Source organism: Callorhinus ursinus, unplaced genomic scaffold (genome assembly GCF_003265705.2).
Source record: "Callorhinus ursinus isolate GAN/ISIS: 27379988/994484 unplaced genomic scaffold, GSC_fseal_2.0 scaffold23, whole genome shotgun sequence".
In the NCBI taxonomy this organism is placed as follows: domain Eukaryota; kingdom Metazoa; phylum Chordata; class Mammalia; order Carnivora; family Otariidae; genus Callorhinus; species Callorhinus ursinus.
The window spans coordinates 5,879,498-5,900,166 of record NW_027397085.1 but is presented as its reverse complement, the minus strand read 5'-3'; the positions used below and the strand labels follow the sequence as shown (position 1 = coordinate 5,900,166).

At 40.6% G+C, this 20,669-nt stretch overlaps 1 protein-coding gene across 6 annotated transcripts in view; it reads left to right on the top strand.

Moving 5' to 3' along the window:
* Nucleotides 1-20,669, top strand: part of ARHGEF28 (Rho guanine nucleotide exchange factor 28) — a 324,502-nt gene that overhangs the window by 130,802 nt on the left and 173,031 nt on the right. For all 6 annotated transcript variants that reach the window (XM_073905343.1, XM_073905344.1, XM_073905346.1 and 3 more), the window contains 2 exons: nucleotides 15,105-15,252; nucleotides 18,706-18,999. In XM_073905343.1, the coding sequence (XP_073761444.1) occupies nucleotides 15,105-15,252; nucleotides 18,706-18,999 (442 nt within the window). The remainder of the gene's footprint in view (nucleotides 1-15,104; nucleotides 15,253-18,705; nucleotides 19,000-20,669) is intronic.

The following is a 20,669-nucleotide window of genomic DNA, read 5'->3' as shown; positions in this document are numbered from 1 at the left end:
TGTATACAAATCAGAAAAGACCTGAAACCAGGGGAAAAGAAAGGGAAAGAAAGAAAAAAGAAAGAGAAAAAGAAAAGAAAAAGAAAAAAAAAGATAAAAACAAAAACAAAACAATACAAAAAAAGCAGAATATGATCAAATATGATCAGGCTAGTGCATAGATCAGTGCCACACACTAGATTTTGGGCGTATGGAAGGTATTATTCTTTAACAAGATTATTTATGCACTTAGGCTTTTGGGATTGGTTCTTTGTGTGGGTTGCTACAGATGTTCTTGTACTGCTGGGCTTTGTGCTGAATTCAGAAGAAGTAACAGACTCCAACTAACTTTTGGCCAGATGGTATCTCTGGTGAAGGCAACACTGGGCAGCTTTGCATGTAGGTCATATTTTTCACTGGCGGAGAGCCCTGAACAGTTGACCTGAAGATTCAGGAAAGTTCTAAGTACAGGGCTGAAAAGGAGGACAAGGCCAGAAAAATGGGCTCCTGCATTCTAAAGTCATTGCCAGTTCTAAAGTGGGACTGAGAATGGGAAAGGAATCCCTAAGGGTGCCCTCTCCTCCCAACACTGTTGTGTACGACACAGGAGAGAGGGACTTTCTAGCTAGGGGTGTGGCCATTAGTTGGATGTGAGGAGTTTGGAAAAACATCCGCTGTGATGTGTCACAAGAAGACACATTCCATGGTGCTTTTTTTGCCCTCAATTCTTTTTTTTTTTTTCCATTTTTTAAAAAGATTTTATTTATTTGACAGAGACACAGCGAGAGAGGAAACACAAGCAGGGAGAGTGGGAGAGGGAGAAGCAGGCTTCCCGCCCAGCAGGGAGCCTGATGCAGGGGTCGATCCCAGGACCCTGGAATCATGACCTGAGCTGAATGCAGACGCTTAATGATTGGGCCACCCAGGTGCCCCATTTTTCCATTTTTTTAAATCTTAAAAAATCAATTTTATTTAACATAAAAGGTTATATTAGTTTCAGGTATACAGTATAATGATTCAACAATACTATACATTACTTGGTGCTCCTCATGGTAAGTGTGCTCTTAATCCCTTTTGCCTATTTCACCCATCCCCCAACTCACCTCTCCTCTGGTGACCATCAGTTCTCTGTATTTAAAAGTCTGCTTTTTTGTTTGTCTCTTTTTTTATTTGTTCAGTTGTTTCTTAAATTCCACATATAAATGAAATATACGGTATTTGTTTTCCTCTGACTGACTTCACTTAGCATTGTATCCACTAGATCCATCTATGTTGTTGCAAATGGCAAGAATTCATTTTTTTAAATTTTATTTTATTATGTTAATCACCATACATTACATCATTAGTTTTTGATGTTAGTGTTCCATGATTCATTGTTTTCGTATAACTCATTTTTAAAAACGTTAATTCCAGTGTAGTTAACATACAGTGTTATATTAGTTTCAGGTGTGCACTATAGTGATCGATTTGGGTCAGATGAAATATTCTTTCGAAGCCTCAAAATTCAGCTCCTCCCTGCCCCACCCCATTCCTTTTTACAAAGGTGTTTCCAGATTGCAGTTCCCGGTAGGGTGGATATTTCTCTTCTCATTGTCATTTATTTTCCATCTTTCTTGCCCTTTTCCTGCTTCACCTCACTTCTCAGTTGCTTTGTTTTTCTAGTCCTTTCTCCTCTTGTCACTGCCATCACTCCCTAGCCCACCGCTGCTCCTGTTTTGTCCTTTCCCTCCCCACAGAGCTCTCATCCTTGTTTTTTCTTTCCTTACAGCGCACAGACTCTTTTGGAGCTGGGGCTGAGCAGAGTCTCTGGGTGCTCTTTCCTCGTTGCCCTGTGCCCCTGGTTTCTGCAGTTGCGTGTTTGCCATGCTGTGGCTTGGCTGGCTTTTACCTGTGCTTGTTTGCATTTGGAGATGGAGAAGAGCAGTAGGCCCTGAGAGTGTGCTGTAGTTTGACAGAGGGGATGAGAGTTGAGGAAGAGAAGAGACAAGAGCATGGGGAGAGATGGGTGTTGTGCAGTGAATACTGGGGAGCTTTGACAGCATTGATTGCCTCTACTCCTGACTCGTTTCCATAAAGGCCTTTCTTTCCCAGGCCCTGGGGTAGGAGTACAGGGGTGAGGTGGTAAATCTTCCAACTGGCAGCTTGGAGCATGGGAAGAACATTGGATGCTGGGTGAAGACCTGGGCCCCAGCCCTGGGTCTGCTGTATGGTCGGACCCAGAGCAAGTCAACTCTTGGTATGGACTTCCACTTTCCTCATCTGGGATGTCAGGGATTGATCCCATGAACTCTGAGGCTTCTTACAGCTCTATGTTTTATAAGTTTCTAAATCCCTACTTCTCTGAGCAAGCGTTCCTGATTCTTTTATCCTGCACTGGTCATTATTTGGTAGGCCCTTCAGTGCTCTTGTTTAAGAATGGCCTGTGCGTGTGTCGGCGGTAGAGAGTTGAATTTGTGCTCTGGCACAGATGCTGGCCAGATGAGAAGGACAAAGGGCACTGTTCCCTTCTTTTGTACCGACATAAGAGGGACCTCTGTGGAATGCAGGAGCTCTGCGCCCTACTCTGAAATAAGAATACAGATGATCATGTCACTGTGATTGTGTCAGTCTTTGTCCAGGAGCTACCAGTTCATGAAGACTCAGGGTTCTTTGTATTCCGGATAGTCTTGGTTTCAGTTTGGCACATTCAATGCTGTCAGTGGACCCAGACTGACCTTCATATGACACACAGTTTGACATACATTGGTAGACCTCAAGCATTAAATAATAACCCAACGAGATGATTGTCTGCTTGGATTCAACCTGAATCTGAAGTTGATGAATTGCAGTCATCAATGGAAATTAAAAGCTTGTTTGAGATGTGAGCTAGAGGTGAACTTGAGCTTCCAGTACAGATGAGCAGAGGGTGTCCTAGAGTCTGAGGGGCCTTACAGACACCAAGTAGGTGGAGTTGAAACTTCTTTTCTGAAGGAAAACCTTTTTTTCTCCCAAAGGAAAACCTTTCTTTCCCCCAAAGGAAAACGCTTTTTCCCTAAACAAAGTAATATGGGGAACTTTAATATATAAAATGGATAAAACTTCTTTATTGTTAAATGTGTTCTTCAAATTTAAATATATTACATTTATTAATTCACCAAAGACAGTGACTTAGCTTGGCAGTTCAGGTCCTCACCAGTGTAATAAAACTTGGTAAATAATACATTTAAGTGAATGCAGTCTTTTTAGATTTAGAAATAATTGGAAACTGGGGCACCTGGGTGGCTCAGTTGGTTAAGTGTCTGCCTTGGGCTCAGGGGCCAGGGGCCTGGGATTGAGCCCCACATTGGGCTCCCTGTTTGGTGGGGGGCCTGCTTCTCCCTTTCCTGCTCCCTCTGCTTGTGCTCTCTCTCTCTCTCTGTGTGTGTGTGTCAAACAAATAAATAAAGTCTTAAAAAAATTGGAAACCTATTTTCCAAAATGAAATTTAAATGGAATGCTTGTGAGCTCCATTAGAATCCAGAGTTCCCCTGATCTCAATTTGAAAACTACTAATGCAGAAACTGAAAATGAACTAACCGTCAACTCAAGGAGCTAGGAAATTGAAGCAAAAGAGTAAGGAGCAATTAATTTAAATACACACAAAAATACCACTTATCTAGACCTACATATTTTTTTTTCATATTGAAGCTATTAATCTAGATTATATACCAGGTATCAAAGATTCTAGATTTGTAAGACTAGGTAGGTCTGTATTTAGCCCCATTCTCTTTTATGATACATAAATAAGCAAAGCAAAATAAAACAAAAGCAGTGTCTTCGGGTTGTGCTTATTCCTTCTAAGGTAGAGCAATCTTTGTCATCTTTGGCCATCTCTGATTCTTAGAAGGCTCTCACTGTAGAATTGAACTCTGTGCCCTGTCCTTCCCTCCATTGTTCTGGGCTTTCCCCCTTGGGGCCTGCAGAACATGTCAGAGCCCCTGTCGGCCTGAGAGACCCTCGGATATTTCTAACAGTGACCATTTAACCATGATTCTACGCTTCTTTGGCCAAACAGTCCCAGTTCCTTCAATTGTTCCTCATATGACAATATGGTTTTTGTGTCCCTTTGGCATCCTTGTTGTTTCTGCTGAACGTGTTGTCAGTTTTGTGTGTATTGAAGTATTTCCATGGCCCAGGTATGTCTGGTGGAGAGCAGAGCTGGACCATACCCATTCTTAATGGAGTTACTAGATTTTCACCCATGCAGGGTAGGCCAGAGTTAGCATTTTAGGGTAGCTGGGTCGGTGACAGCTCATGCTTAGTTGATTATTGACTAAAATCCTAACTGCCATCCAGTTGTTAAACTGCATTTTCTTCATTCCTTATTTATGTACTTGATTATTTGGGAACCACGCACAGGGCCTTTCTTCCTCAAGAGCTACTGGGGTGATTTAAGAGTACAGATTATAACTGGAATTTTCTTAAACCCAAGCCAGTACCTTTCCTTCAGTGATCTGCTTAAAGTGTCATATGTATTTTCAATTTCTAGGAGTTCTGTGTTTTCATACATCTGTGAGTAAGTTAGTGATTTTATTATTTTTTTTAGTGATTTTAAAAGGAAGTAATCTAAGGAGACTTTTTTTTTTTTAAAGATTGTATTTATTTATTTGACAGAACGAGACAAAGTGAGAGAAGGAACACAAGCAGGGGGAGGGGCAGAAAGAGAATCGGACTCCCTGCGGAGCAGGGAGCCTGATGCGGGGCTTGATCCCAGGACCCTGGAATCATGACCTGAGCTGAGGCAGATGCTTAACCACTGAGCCACCCATGCACCCCTCTAAGGAGACTTCTCAGTGAGCAATAATCGAGCCTCTAAGGAGACTTTTAAAGCCTACTTATGTTTTTCTTGAGGAATTGGAGTAATTTACTGACCTCTGTCCTGAATTTTTTTTTTTTTTTTTTTTTTTTACTCCAGCGTTGATACAGAAACAAAGGCTATTTCAGTTCTGTAGTGGTGGATCATCCCATTCAGTGTGAAAGTGGAGAATTTTTGATTTGTGTGTTTATGTATAACTGAATTTATTGCAGAGATATGAAAAATGTGTGGCTTTTTAATATTTACATATACATTTAATTATGGTAATTGCTCCTTTGGTAAATAATTGTGTTACTTATGTGATTCAGATCTTTTATATCCTTGTCACTTTTTTTGTCTGCTTCTTCCATCAGCTACAGAGAGAGGCATGTTAAGGTCTAACTTGTGATTATGGATTGGTCTAGGTCTTTGGCTTGTTAATTTTTTAAAAATATTTTGAGGCTGTGTTATTAGGTCCATACAGATTTAATATGATGATAATCTCTTTTTAAACTATGATGCAAAGTTTCTCTTTCTTTACTAGCAAGACGTGCTTAAAATCTACTTTTTCAGGGGTGCCTGGGTGGCTCAGTTGTTAAGCGTCTGTCTTGGGCTCAGGTCAGAATCCCAGGACCGAGCCCCACATCAGGCTCCCTGCTCAGCGGGAAGCCTGCTTCTCCCTCTCCCTCTGCCTGCTGCTCCCCCTGCTTGTGTGAGCTTTCTCTCTTTCTCCCTCTCTCTCGCTCTGTCAAATAAATAAATAAAATCTTTAAAAAAAAAATCTACTTTTTCTGATACTGTTTTGGCCATACTTGCTTTCTTTGGTTGGTATATTTTTTTACTTTTAAGCTTTCTGTGTTTTTTTCTTTCATTTTTGAATTAAAAAATTCTGTACTGTGTTGGTATTGTATTTGGGTCAGTTCATTTACACTTAAAATAATTGCTGGTATATTTGGATTTATATCCTATAACTATTTGACATACGTTTTATGTTTTTGTTTCTCCTGTCTTTGTGATTAATAAGATATTTTCTAATTGGGTTTTTCTTCTGTAACTTGTTATACATTTTTCTACTGTTACCCTCAACTTAAAACTTATGTATTTGACACAAGTGTAATGAGCTATTATGTTTAACATTTTCCCCAAACTGCTAGGCACGTGAATCCCATTTGCCTTTTACATTACTATTGTCAGACATTTTAGTTTTACAAATATTTTCAACTCCATGACATAGTTCCTATTTTGTACATTATATATTAATTATATTTACTCCACTGTTCAATTCTCCCCTCCGTGTCTGTTTGTGTTAGAGATCATTTTATTTCTGCTTGAATAATTCCCTTTAATGTTTCTTTTAGTGTTGTTTTGCTGGCAATGAATTCCCTCTATATTTGTCTGAAGCGTTTTAATTTCAGCGTCTTTTTTAAGGATTTTTTTTTTTTTTTTGAGAGGGAAAGAGAAGGGTGGGGAAGGGGCAGAGGGAGAGGGAGAGAGAGAGAGAATCTCAAGCAGACTCCCTGCTGAGTGTGAAGCCCTACCCAGGGCTCAGTCTGACAGCCCTGAAATCATGACCTGAGCTGAAATCAAGAGTCTGACACTTAACTGACTGAGCCACCTTGGCGCCCCAAGGATATTTTTGATAGGCATGGAATTTTAGGACCTCTGTTATTTTATTTCTTTTATAAATAAAATAACAGAGGTCCTAAATGTTAAAGATAACATTCTGTTGTCTTCCGACTTCCATAACTTCTCTGAGTGGTTCTCCCCTTTCTGGAACTTAAATGCATTTTGTTCTTTTTCCTGTAGTTCTCTGATGCCTTTAAGGATATGACTGTTAAATTTTTAATAAAATTTTAAAATAAATTTTTAATAAAATTTTCATTTTTTCTGTCTTGATTTTCTAGTTGTTACCAGCAGGAATGTTGGACTTCTGTGGTTTGTCTTATCCTGTCTGGAAATGGAAACCATTCCTACTTGAAAGGGTCTTTCTGAAGAAATGTCTTAAAAGACTCTTAAGTCATTTTAGTGTATCTTCCCTAAAAATATGATTCTGATAGTCCCCTTGGATTTAACCAATTTGTATTCACCTGTGTTTTGTTGATTTAGTTTTGGTTTGGGACAAGACATTTGAATGATGTTGATATTTTATACGATGCAAAAGATGGTTAAAACATGTTTTCGATCATTGGCTCCTAAACTTTTTTTTTTAAAGATTTTATTTATTTATTAGAGAGAGAGAGAGAGAGAGCACATGAGAGGGGGGAGGGTCAGAGGGAGAAGCAGACTCCCTGCTGAGCAGGGAGCCCAATGTGGGACTCGATCCTGGGACTCCAGGATCATGACCTGAGCCAAAGGCAGTCGTTTAACCAACTGAGCCACCCAGGCGCCCGCTCCTAAACTTTTTGAATCATATGCTTCTTGCACACTTAGAAGAATCTTTAACTAAAAGACACTTTCTCCCAAGACTAATGCCTGAAACTGTGCATTTATCTTGAGGGGACTAAGGAATATTTCTCTTCCCTCCCCTTTCCACTCCACCCCTACCTGTGGATTTCAGGATGAGAATATTTATATTAAGTATGTAAAATAAAGGTTGAGGTGAAGTAAGTCAATAAAGGTGTAGTAAGTCAACAAACACCTGAGCACTGCTCTTTGTATAGTAACATGTTGGGGAGAAAAGTATGCTGGGCCTGGGGCGGGAAGATATGGATTTGATTTGTGGCTCTGCTTCTAACTGGACCTTATAGTACCTAGGTTCTCACTTATGTGATTAGAATCATGATAATACTTCCTAGGTCTTACTGTGGGAATAAGAGGAGAAAATATACAATAAAGCACTTTGTAATTGTGAAATACTGTGCTCATAAGAGCTAAATATGTGTGTATAGATATGCATATATCTATAATAAATGTATACACAGGAAATAAGTTTTGCATTGTTTCATGTTGGTTTAAAGAAGTATTTAAACACAGTAATTTGGAATAAAAGACTTAATGCCCATAGCACATTTTTTGAATTGTGCTTGAAGAAGGTAAAGAGGGTATGTAACTTGCAGGTAGGGGTAGAAATCAAGACACTCAGTACTGTCCATCTGGCTCTGGGATCTTGAGATAGTTAGTACTGACTAGTTCCTGTACTTTTATTTACTTAACTATAAAATGGGATAATACACTTTTAAAAATTCTCAAGAATCTCACAACATTAAACACCCTGCTCTGCAGGGAAGGTTCTGTGTAGAATCATTTTTTGTTGTAAAGACAAGTTTCAGGTGTTAAAAACAATCAAATTTGATAATTCACTTAGAGCATTATGTTTATATTAGCATAATGGTTTTCATGGCATGTATTAGTAAACTTGCAGTACAATATTTAGCACCTCAGTTAACATGTATCTTTAAATACATCTCCAAAAGCTAGTGAAACAAAAGCAAAAATGAACTTTTGGGACTTCATCAAGATAAAAAGCTTCTGCACAGCAAAGGAAATAGTCAACAAAACAAAGAGGCAACCCACAGAATGGGAGAAGATATTTGCATATGACACTACAGATAAAGGGCTGGTATCCATGATCTATAAAGAATTCTCAAACTTAACACCCAAAAAACAAATAAGTCAAAAAATAGGCAGAAGATAAGAAAAGACACTTCTCTGAAGAAGACATACAAATGGCTAACAGACACATGAAAAAATGTTCATTGTCATTAGCCATCAGGGAAATTCAAATCAAAACCACATTGAGATACCATCTTACACCCGTTAGAATGGCAAAAATGGACAGGGAAAGAAACAACAAACGTTGGGGAGGTTGTGGGGAAAGGGGAACCCTCTTACACTGTTGGTGGGAATGCAAGTTGGTACAGCCACTTTGGAAAACTGTGTGGACGTTCCTCAAAAATTTAAAAATAGAGCTACCCTATAACCCAGTGATTGCACTCCTGGGTATTTACCCCAAAGACACAGATGTAGTGAAAACAAGGGCCATATGCACCCCAATGTTCATAGCAGCAATGTCCACAATAGCCAAACTGTGGAAAGAGCCGAGATGCCCTTCAACAGACGAATGGATAAAGAAGATGTGGTCCATATATACAAGGGAATATCACTCAGCCATCAGAAAGGATGAATACCCAACTTTTACATCAACCTGGATGGGACTGGAGGAGATTATGCTAAGTGAAATAAGTCAAGCAGAGAAAGTCAATTATCATATGGTTTCACTTATTTGTGGAACATAAGGAACAGCATGGAGGACATTAGGAGAAGGAAGGGAGAAATGAAGGGGGCGGAAATCGGAGGGAGAGGTGAACCATGAGAGACTATGGACTCTGAGAAACAAACAGGGTTTTAGAGGGGAGGGGGGATGGGTTAGCCTGGTGATGGGTATTAAGGAGGGCACGTACTGGGCGCCTGAGTGGCTCAGTTGGTTAAGCAACTGCCTTTGGCTCAGGTCATGATCCTGGAGTCCCGGGATCGAGTCTCGCATCAGGCTTCCCACTCAGCAGGGAGTCTGCTTCTCCCTCGGACCGTCCCCCCTCTCATGCTCTCTCTCTATCTCATTCTCTCTCTCAAATAAATAAATAAAATCTTAAAAAAAACTTAAAAAGAAAGGAGGGCATGGACTGCATTGAGCACTGGGTGTTATACACAAACAATGGATCGTGGATCACCACATCAAAAACTAATGATGTATTGTATGGTGACTAACATAACATAATAAAATTAAAAAAAAATGTACCTTTAATGTGATTCTATCCTAAAAATCACCCCATGTAAAGGCTGTGCAGAATACCTTGAAGAACAGTAGTACATGTCTTACTATCATATGCAAAGGTCACCATTGTCATTAAATGACATTTATTATGTTCCCACTATTATTTGGTTCTATAGAAGTTAGAATTGGATACCTTTGAGAATATGATGAAATCAGTAAACCTTTCTTCAGAAAAATGGACACATACACACATGAAGAGGGTTTTGCTAAGAATTTTAAAAGGTATCCAGACCTCCTGAAACCCATTCATGGATTTTTCCTGTGGCCCCGATTAAAAAACCGCCACTATAAAAAGATGCACACTTTGGGGTGCCTGGGTGGCTCAGTCGTTAAGCTTCTACCTTCCGCTCGGGTCATGATCCCAGGGTCCTGGAATTAAGCCCCGCCTCGGGCTCCCTGCTCCGGGGGAAGCGTGCTTCTCCCTCTCCCACTCCCCCTGCTTGTGTTCCCTCTCTCACTGTGTCTCTCTCTGTCAAATAAATAAATAAAATCTTAAAAAAATAAATAAAAAGATGCACTTTGTTCTCATTGTCATAATTTGAAACTACAATATTTATTCCATATTCATGCCAGATATTTTAGAAATTAGATGGTTAAGGTTGTTTAGCAAATGACATTGTTAGTAACAAGTATAATTATACATAGCTACATTGTCTACAGAGGGGGAGAGTGAAGAGAGTAGGAAGAACATTAGCACAAGAATATTCAGTGATTAGGATAATACAAGCACCAAGCTATCAAAGTATTTAGAGACCTAGCTTAAGGAAAAAAATATTTAGAACGTGCACATCAGTGCCAACCATTTCCATCTTAAATGTCATCAGAAGAAGAGTAAAATAATTGGATGAAATAAATAGTTTAATGGGGCAAAAAGATTGAATACCTTTTTGGTTCTTTGAGAAGAAATCTACAGATGTCACAGCATTTCAACAGAAGGCTTGGTCTTTGAGAATTATTGATCAGTTTTACAAGTAGAATTTCTCAAAGAGGATGCTTCTAGGTAAAAAAATGTTGATTTAATTAACTGTGTGTGTGTGTATATGTGTGTTTATATTGGGGTGTATTCGGTATGGTTCTAGTCCAGCTTTCCTACTCAGTATTTGTTCCCATTTTCCATGTTACTGGCCTGCAGAGATTTTATAGGAGTATTTGAGAACTTTTTATCTGGCCAAGAGAAAATAACAGGTGATACACCTTCAGTATTCAGAGAGGAAAGGGACCGATTGTGATGTTCATTTCAACTGGTTCACTTGAGAAAATGAAAATTTTGACCTGCTTAAGGCAAATGTGAATGCAGATGTGAATAGAGAAGGGAAGACCAGAATTCTTTAAGTTGAAATTTGAACAGGCCACTAACAATGTTGACACTATTTAGCAGTAGTCTTTAGTAAAAGTAATTTGAGAGGTAGGGAAAAAAGGATGAATGAAGTCAACGAGGAACTGTTCACTATCCATAAATTAGGAAATAAAAGTTTTGGCAAGGTTGCAATGAAAATGATACTCATGACCAGCACTGGTGGCCATGAAATTTGATAGAACATTATTGGAAAGCAGTTTGGCGATTTGTGACAAGTTTTCACATGTTTGGACCCACTTCTGGAATTTTATTCTATAGTAGTGAAACATAAAATAATGCACATGAAAAAGTTTCTTGTAGTATCATTTATAATGTTAAGCTAGAAACACTTTTCAAGTACAATAATACAGGGATGACAGAGGAAAATATAGAGCATACCATTTGATGGAATGCAACTGAATGGTGCCAAAAATCAGAAGATGGAAAAGTACTTTTGATAGAAGAGAGAGGAGCACCTTATGTGTACTTACGCCATGAGGGTAGCTCTGTAAGAATTAGCTGTGCATTGCACAAAGACTGGAAGGCAGTAACAGGACGAAAACAATTTGGTACATTGGAAGGGTGTCAGGATAGATGGGATTTAGATTTCTTTAATCCCTATCATTGTGTTCAATACTGAGAAATGTTAGCCTTCTAACTTAATGTGCTTATGAATTTTTGTGTTAAATATTGAATTAATTGGAAATTGAATGTGTGATATGAGGCCTGTTTTTGCCCCTAATAGATGGCTATTGTTCCCAAAAACAATTTGCTGAGTTGACTGTTCTTTCCCCACTGGCTTGAAATGTCACCTTTATTACATAACTTCCATGCATCTGCTTCTGGGCTCCCTACTCACTGGTCTGTCTCTGTGCCCATGTTGCACTGTTTAAATTATTATGGTTTTATTGCAAGCTTTGCTTTGTGGTAGGGCAAATTCTGACCCCACTCTGCACAGCCCAAGCATTATCTTTCTCCAAACTGTTTTTAGTCTTGTGAATCTGATCTTCCAGATGCACTTTAAAGATTTCATTTGAAGATCAAGTTTGGGTTTTGACTAGAGCACATTAAAGTTTTAGATTAATTTGGGGAAATAATTTTGCCCATTATGCCTCTGTGTCCAGAATTTTCAGTGAAATGAGTGTGTATTTTTTAAATTTAAATTCAGTTAATTAACATATAGTGTATTATTAGTTTCAGAAGTAGAGTTCATTGATTCATCGGTTGCATATTACACCCAGTCCTCATTATATCATGTGTCCCTCTTAATGCCCATCATCCAGTTACCTGATCCCCCCACCAACCACCTCTCCAGCAACCCTCAGTTTGTTTCCTAGAGTTAAGAGTCTCTTATGGTGGGGCGCCTGGGTGGCTCAGTCGTTAAGCGTCTGCCTTCAGCTTAGGTCATGATCCCAGGGTCCTGGAATCAAGCCCCGCATCGGGCTCCCTGCTCGGCTTCTCCCTCTCCCACTCCCCCTGCTTGTGTTCCCTCTCTCTCGCTGTGTCTCTCTCTGTCAAATAAATAAATAAAATCTTAAAAAAAAAAGTCTTATGGTTTGTCTCCCTCCCTGATTTCATCTTGTTTTATTTTTCCCTCCCTTCCCCCATGCTCCTCTGTTTTGTTTCTTAAATTCCACATGCGAGTGATATCATATGGTAATTGTCTTTCTCTGATTGACTTATTTTGCTTAGCCTAATACCCTCTAGTTCTATCCATGTTGCAAATGGTAAGATTTCATTTTTTTGATGGCTGAGTAATATTATATATATAATACACACACACATACACACACACACACACACACACACACACACACCCACACACACACCCTTTTCTTTATCCATTTTTATCCCCACCTAGCAGGGTGCCCAATGTGGGACTCGATCCTGGGACTCCAGGATCATGACCTGAGCTGAAGGCAGTCGCTTAACCAACTGAGCTACCCAGGTGAATTTATCCATTGAATTTATCCATGGATAAATACAAATTTATCCATTCATCTGTCAGTGGGCATCTGGGCTCTTTCCATACTTAGGCTGTTGTTGACATTGCTGCTATAAACATTGGGGTTGGGGCACCTGGGTGGCTCAGTTGGTTAGGCGACTGATTAATTTCTGCATCACCCCCATCCCTCCTCATAATGCCTTCTGTGTCTTTCTGATCTCTTTGCAATTAGCAAATAAGAAGACCCCTTTTTATTGCTGACTAGTGTTCTTAGTGCTAAGACTGTGGCCATCTCCCTTTAATGGATAGGTCTTATTTCTGACCTGTTTTTGTTTATCTTCTTTTTTATCAATGTAGAGCATGGTGTGGGCTCAAAAGGAAGGCACACCTAAATTGTAAAACTGGTCTCCTTGGGGCTATATTGCTTTGGAAAATCTTGCATTTAAACTCCTTCGTAAGCTGTGGTCCTTGTTCACCCAACCAAAGAAAATACGAACGTGAGGGTTGTTTTGAATAGATACAGATTAGATATTCTTCTGATCTGTGAAAAGCTTTGATCTGTTGATACGGTTTGTTTTCTTTAAAAAAAACGACAAGTCAGGTCAGATTCTGTTCGTGGACAATTAACAGTCCCTTTAGCCACCAGGAACATGACTAACGCAGGCTATTCTTCCTTTTTTAGAAAATGGAATTTCATCTAAGTTTCCTCTCTGTCATGTCAGACATTTGTTACTGGTTTTTGGTTTTTGTTTTGTTTTGTTTTTTGCTTTTCAGATCCTCTTCCTGAACTTTTTTGGAAGCTATCGTATGGTGGATTATTCTTGGCATGCTACTTTCTATTGATGACATTCGTGCATGTTTGCATGTGCTCACATGCAGAGAAGGGACAATTCAAAATTGTGTAAACTAGTGATTTTTTTCCAGGAAACCCCAATTTGTATTTATACCTATTCATAATTTAAGGTAATGCTTTGTGGGTGATAGATTTCAAAGCACTAGGAAAACATAGCCTTTTTATTTTTAAAATTTAGATGAAATATCCATGTGATTATTGGAGAAAGGAGTTCTGCAGTGATTTTCTGATACTGATTGGCCTACTTCTTAATATCCTACAGAATATAGTGTTGATGATAGCCATCAAAGGCAAACAGATGTTAAGGAGGCTGTGTAGAATTTCCTCTGTTTCCTTTTCTCCCCTATCACAGGGGGAGGGACTTGCCAAGAGAGGGTTTGTTTTTGTTGGGCAAGCACACAAAAGCCCAGATGCTTCTCCGCAGTGGGCCAAGCTCTGGAGGCCTTCCAAAGTGGGCGACCCTTTCCACCTCCTAGTTTCCATTTCCCTGCCACTCCCACAGGCTGGGTGGAATGTACCATCTCCCTGGAGGACTCTCCTTGTATTGCTTTTTTGTTTTTGAGTGGAGGAAGTGTCTGAAGCCTTTGAGACTTCCAGTGTCCCAAGAGGGTCTGGAAGGCCTGTCTACCGGTGCTTCTCCCTTGGTTGTAGAAATGTAGATCTAGCCCTTCCACACAGCCTCCGGATGAGAATCTACTGGAGAGCCCTCACCTGCTACCTGCTTCCTTGACATACCTCACCTTCCTCTGTGACCCAGGGGCAGCTCCTCTCCTTGGAACCAGGGCACTTAGCAGGGTTTGTGCCAACTAGAAGCTCTCAAGAGAAAGTGGGAGACCAGGCCGGATGAAAAAGAGGACTTGGAATTCCCTCAGAGAAGACAAATAGCAACTGGAAATGGCACAACAAGTGTGGGAGCATATGGTGCTGTGTATTTGGCATAGTTTGTGATTATTTAAAGTCCTTACAACCTACTGGGATCCAGGACAGGGTAAGGCAATATTACTAAAGATAATTGTTTTGAACCTTTGTAGTATGGTGGTATGTCAGGTACAGAAAAAAATTAATAGGGAATCAGTGATGTTCATCAGGTAGGAATTCAAATGAAATAAAAGATAACAAAGTTCAATCACATTTATACAGCTAGTAAACTTAAAAAATTTCTTCCCTATCCTCTGGACTTATTCTGCTTTAAAAACAGAACAAACCAGCTCTGACACCCATACTTTCAAATGTCAGAAAGCATCTCTCTTTCGTCCCAAGTGTTTGCTATTGGAAAGGAGGATTTGTGATTTTTGAGTGTCAACCACATGAAATCAACATAACAACTTTGGACCCCAGCCCTTTTTACTGTGGTTTTTTAGAATCAGAACAATAAAGTGTGATGATGCCTTAACTTACTCTTTTTAGGGGCAGATGACCATCTATGCAAAGTTTGGCAAAAATGTTTATCTTCCTAAAGATGCCGAATTTTACTTTATTTACAATGGATCTCATCAGAGACACATCATGATTGCTGAACGCGCTGAGGATAATGTTCTCCAATCCAGCATTCCAGGTGAGGTGTAGTCTTTACTCTGCAACTGGCAAATCTGTCTGGAAGCATCTTTCCTCCAGGGACTTAGGCTGGGAAGAGGACCAGGAGGAGAAAATAAACAGTGCTCCAAACTGGGATGGGTGGAGAGAGAGGTGGAGAGGGGGTGGGGAGCAGGGAAGGCACAGAGCCCATGAGAACACTCACACTGGGTTATCTTGCTTTTGAGGTTCTCCCAGTGGTGTCAGCCTTGCCTTAGACTGGGCAGGCCCATCCTGTTGATTGCACCCAACTTTCAAAGTTGGCTATGCTTTGCGTGTAGTCCAGTAAAGGGGTCACTCTGTCTTAGTATCACCTCCTGTTGTTCCAGGGCCTGCGGCCAGGGATGGCTCAGGCAGAACTGAGACACTGGCAACAGGTTTTCGTTCTCCCTCCATCCTTCCCCTGCAGTCTGGCAGCCCCATTGTTCACCGCTCTCCTGCTTGCTCCTTTTGGTGGCTGGGGTTCCTTCCTTGGTGCTCTGTGTATCCAGACTCTTTCTTACTAGATCTCAGGCCCCAGAACTTTCTCTTCCCACCACCAAAATGTTCATGTTCAGAAACTTGTCATTCTCCTACATGTCTTCTTCAATTACCATGGTGACACATGACTCATTAATATTTCATGTTAATGTTTCTTTAAGAGCTAATAGTTCTCAGATACAGTTGCGTAGTTTCATTGGGCTGTGGATTATGTATCTGAGATATGAAGCTGTATCCCAAAGGCGTAATGAAGATGTTATTACTTGCAGGAGGGGAGGATTTTGTTGTTCTGGTTTGTGGATGGATTAGTTTTCCTTAATCGTGGGACTTTGAGACCCTCTATATTGCATCATGTAGGGAACCTTCAGTATTTTTAAGGGTAGGATTGACCTCATTTTTAGAGGAAAGATATTTCTAAGTGCTTCTGCAGTATATCTGTTCCGTGTAGAGAGAAGGTAGACAGTAAGCATGCAAACAACACAGACATAGTGAGAATTGCAGAGAAGTACAAAGGCGTTTCAACCCTGGACTTGCTCATCAGATCAATCTGTTGTCCCATTTCTGAGACTGCACATTTTTTTTAACATGCTGCTGTAATTGATGTAATGCTTTCTCTAAAGGTTAACAGATTTAGTTGGGCATGATTATTGTTAACCTTTCCTTTTTTTTTTAAAGATTTTATTTATTTATTTGACAGAGAGAGAGAGAGCGTGTGTGCACAAGCAGGGAGAGTGGCAGACAGAGGGAGAGGGAGAAGCAGGCTCTCTGCTGAGCAGGGAGTCCTACATGGGACTCGATCCCAGGATCCTGGGATCATGACCTGAGCCGAAGGCAGACGCTTAACCAACTGAGCCACGCAGGCGCCCCAGCCTTTCTTTCTGAATACACAAGTAGCCAAGTAATAAATATTAACCAACCATTCTTTTGCTATGCCTATAGATGTATGTGTATTTTTATTGGTAATCCAGGCATACATCCAATGCATGGTCATACATGAATTTACAGAATATAATGCAGTCCATAAAGAGTAATGAGTATAATATGCAATGAAAACCAAGGCATTCCAAGTAATTTGGAAATAAAAAAGAGCATTTTTCTGAATTACATCTATGTTGAAATTCTAAATTGAAGTTGAACAACTTTAAACAACTATTTGAGAGCGATAGTGGAAAACCAGACCCAGGCAGTAACATTTAGAAACTGAGCAATTTTAAGCACTTTTCTTTCTGACCTAATAACTGCCATCCTTATAAGAAAAAAATAGTCAAACCTCATTAATAGCACAGAGTCACTTCGGTTCTCTTTTGCCTCTGCCTTTTGGCTTCGGCATTTCCGTTTATGTCTTTACTGCCTTTTGCTTCTCCTTCTTTGCTTGGTTTTCTTTTACAAAGCCTCTTATGGAGGAAAAATGAAAATAGTAACTGAAGTGCCAATCCTCATTTTAAAATTTTCTCATTTTCTTTACTTGGATGTAAGGGTGAGCCTCTTTCCCACTCCTTGTGTGTTAAAGAAGATCTGTTTGATGATATTGTGGCCTACTTTGAAGTGAGGGTTCTCACCTTTGTTTTTTTTTTTTAAGATTTTATTTATTTGAGAGAGAGAGCACAAGCAGGGCGAGTGGGAGAGGGAGAAGCAGACTCCCCACTGAGCAGGAACCCTGATGTGGGGCTCGATCCTGGGACCCCGGAATCATGACCTGAACTGAAGGCAGGCATTTAACTGACTAAGCCACCCAGGCACCCCCTCACCTTTGTTTTTAACAGATTCTGTACAGACAGGTGACAGTCCCTGTTTCTGAACCTTAAATGTCTCCTGTTACAGCTTCGCCAGGGTAACCTTTCAGAAGTGTGTAGAGCAGATTTCTGTAGTCTGTCCTGGAAGTGTATAGCCTGGGGATGGAGGACTGCATTATGTGCCTGCACTATTGGGTCATTTTTGAAGAGGTGATGTGAGCATGACAGTAGTTATCACTTAGTGAGCTGGGATGCTCTTGTTCCTATGAAGGGTCCTATTAGCTATTTGCTTGGGAGCCAGTGGTGGCTGAATGTTGTTTTTTTTTTTTTAAGATTTTATTTATCCATTCATGAGAGACAGAGAAAGAGAGAGGGAGGCAGAGGGAGAAGCAGGCTCCCCACAGGGAGCCCGATGCGGGACTCTGTCTCAGGACCCTGGGATCATGACCTGAGCCAAAGGCAGACACTCAGCCGACTGAGTGGTGGCTGAATGTTAACACTTCTTCTGTCTGGCTGTGATTACAATAATCACAGCACTTTGGTGGTACTAATTCCTGGGTATTCTGCCAAGTACATCATAAAATTGTACCTGGGTAGTAGTTCACCCACCCTGGCCAAGTGAAAGAAGAGTATAAGTAGGAAGGACAGGTAGTAGGATTAGATAATATTAACACCTCCAAGACACAGAGGTCATTCTCAGAAGTGGCGGGAGTGGGGGCAATGAACAACATATGTTAAATATTTCTGTTGAGTTCTCTTCACCCACCCTAACTCACATTCAAAGGAAGTCTTTGGAGCTACTTTATGAGACTGTCATCTAAAAAAAATACATAAAAATATAGGATGCAGGAAGAAGTGGCCGAGGAGGAAAGGGCAAAGGCCTTTAAGAGGATGAACTTGAATTCAGGGGTTGGGGTAGAAGTACAAACACCACCAAATAACGGTGTTTGATGATGATAAGAGAATAGACATTGAAGTGTTCAGAGCTCCCAAAAGTTACTTTTAAAATCAGGAGTCATTGAAAGGAGATGGAATCAGCTTTAATTTGGCCCCACAAACATGGCAGCATTTTAAGATAACCGGCTGCATTTCTCTTTTGCTTTGCTCTCTGGAAGCATGTGGTCTCCGTTCTCAGTGCAGTGAGACTGGTGACCCCTGACTTGGACACTGGGTGAGCATCTCCTGTAGACTGTAGGTGAACTGTTTATTGTCTTGTTGTCCAGGCCATGGGCTTCAGGAGACGGTGACGGTATCTGTGTGCCTCTGCTCAGAAGGTTACTCCCCGGTGACCATGGGCTCCGGCTCAGTGACCTACGTGGACAACATGGCTTGCCGGCTGGCTCGTTTGCTGGTCACTCAAGCTGATCGCCTCACCACTGATAGTCATCAGACCTTGCTGACTCCATTTGCCCTAACGGTGGGAGCCCTGCCTGCATTGGACGAGGAGCTCGTGCTGGCTCTGACCCATCTGGAGTTGCCTCTTGAGTGGACTGTCTTGGGAAATTCTTCACTTGAAGGTGGGTCTTCACCCGGATATTCAGATGTCTTTTCTTGATGTGAAGTCGAGAATGTGCCTTACAATTTGTTGTCTGTCTCCATGGGTTGATTTTCCTGCCCATTTTTGTCCTGAGCCTTATTCTGACGTGACTGGCTTCCCAGAGATCCTGAGTCACTCATCCCTGGGCTGGGTGATGCTATTCGGCTCTATTCCTGGTGGTGAAGAGCTTTGCCTCAAGGAGGGAAGGACTGTTTCTTGGTGGCAAGCTCTTGAGCTAGCTGCTTTGGACTGTGGCACTCCTTGCATTGGTACCTCTTCTTGCTGTGCCATTTCTCCAAGTAGGTGGAACCATCAGGCAGCCATCAGGAAGAACAGGCAGCCAGCTCTGTGGGAACACTTCGAACAAATGCGGCATGCAGGGAATAAAACCAATGTGTTGATGTCTTTAAAATGCCAGTGTCACGGAGAGCATTCGAACATTTGTACTAACTTTTGGAGAAACCTCCAGGTGGCTCCTGTTTATTAGAAGACTGAATAGACTCAACACCAATCATGTGGGATCTGTGTGTGAACAAAGGTGGATGTTTTATGTAAGCCCATGCAAGGCTTGAGGCTAAACTGTTCAATGCATACTTCTTTTGGTGATTACAAATCACAAATTTTTTTTTATTATGTTAGTCACCATACAGTACATCATTAGTTTTTGATGTAGTGTTCCATGATTCATTGTTTGCATATAACACCCAGTGCCCCATGCAACAAATCACACAATTTTATTAGAAATTGGTGGTGTTTTGTGTTTTATTGAACACATATACTTTTGCTATCTTTCTCTATTATTGTATGACTCTAGTGATGAGATGATGCTATTCTTAAGAGTTTCTACTTCCTGATACATTCTTTTTTAAAGATTTTATTTATTTATTTGAGAGAGAGAGCAAGAGTGAGAGCACAAGCAGGAGGAGGGGCAGAGGGAGAGGGAGAAGCAGACTCCCTGCTGAGCAGGGAGCCCGACGACGCGGGGCTGGATCCCAGGACTCTGGGATCATGACCTGAGTGGAAGTCAGACAATTAACCAACTGACCCACCCAGACACCCCCTGATAAATTCTAATTACAGACTGGTTTAAATTTGTTGGTGGATAAGATTAAATGCACTAATCGAGGTAAAGGTGTATGCTTTTTGTAAACAGAATCTTAAGGCCATGTGCCACAAACAGAGAGGATCTCTATTTGTTTCTTTCAGTCAGGGTTAAATTAAAACTCTCTTGGGAAATTAAAGATATTTCTTATTCCTGAAGAATGTGGATGAAACAGGTCACAGTCCTAGTTCATTGTTGAGCCATGTCTGACTCCTGTGTACTGTACTGAGCTGTATGGTAGCTGATTGATATGTGTGAAGGGTGGGTACCATGGGGACTAGGTGATATCTGTTCTCCTCACCATTATCTCCAAGACCTACCAAATGGCTTGGAACATATCAAGTATTCAAGAAGTATTTGTGGTAAGAATGGAAGTTGTATTTTAGGACCTTCAAAAAGAAGTCACACATCCTAGATAGCGCTATTATAATTCATATGTATATGAAAAATGTACGTGTTTTCTGGCTAAGGAACTTTATCATGTATATATGAATGTATATACGTGTGTATACACACACATATATACACACATATACATGCGTATGTTC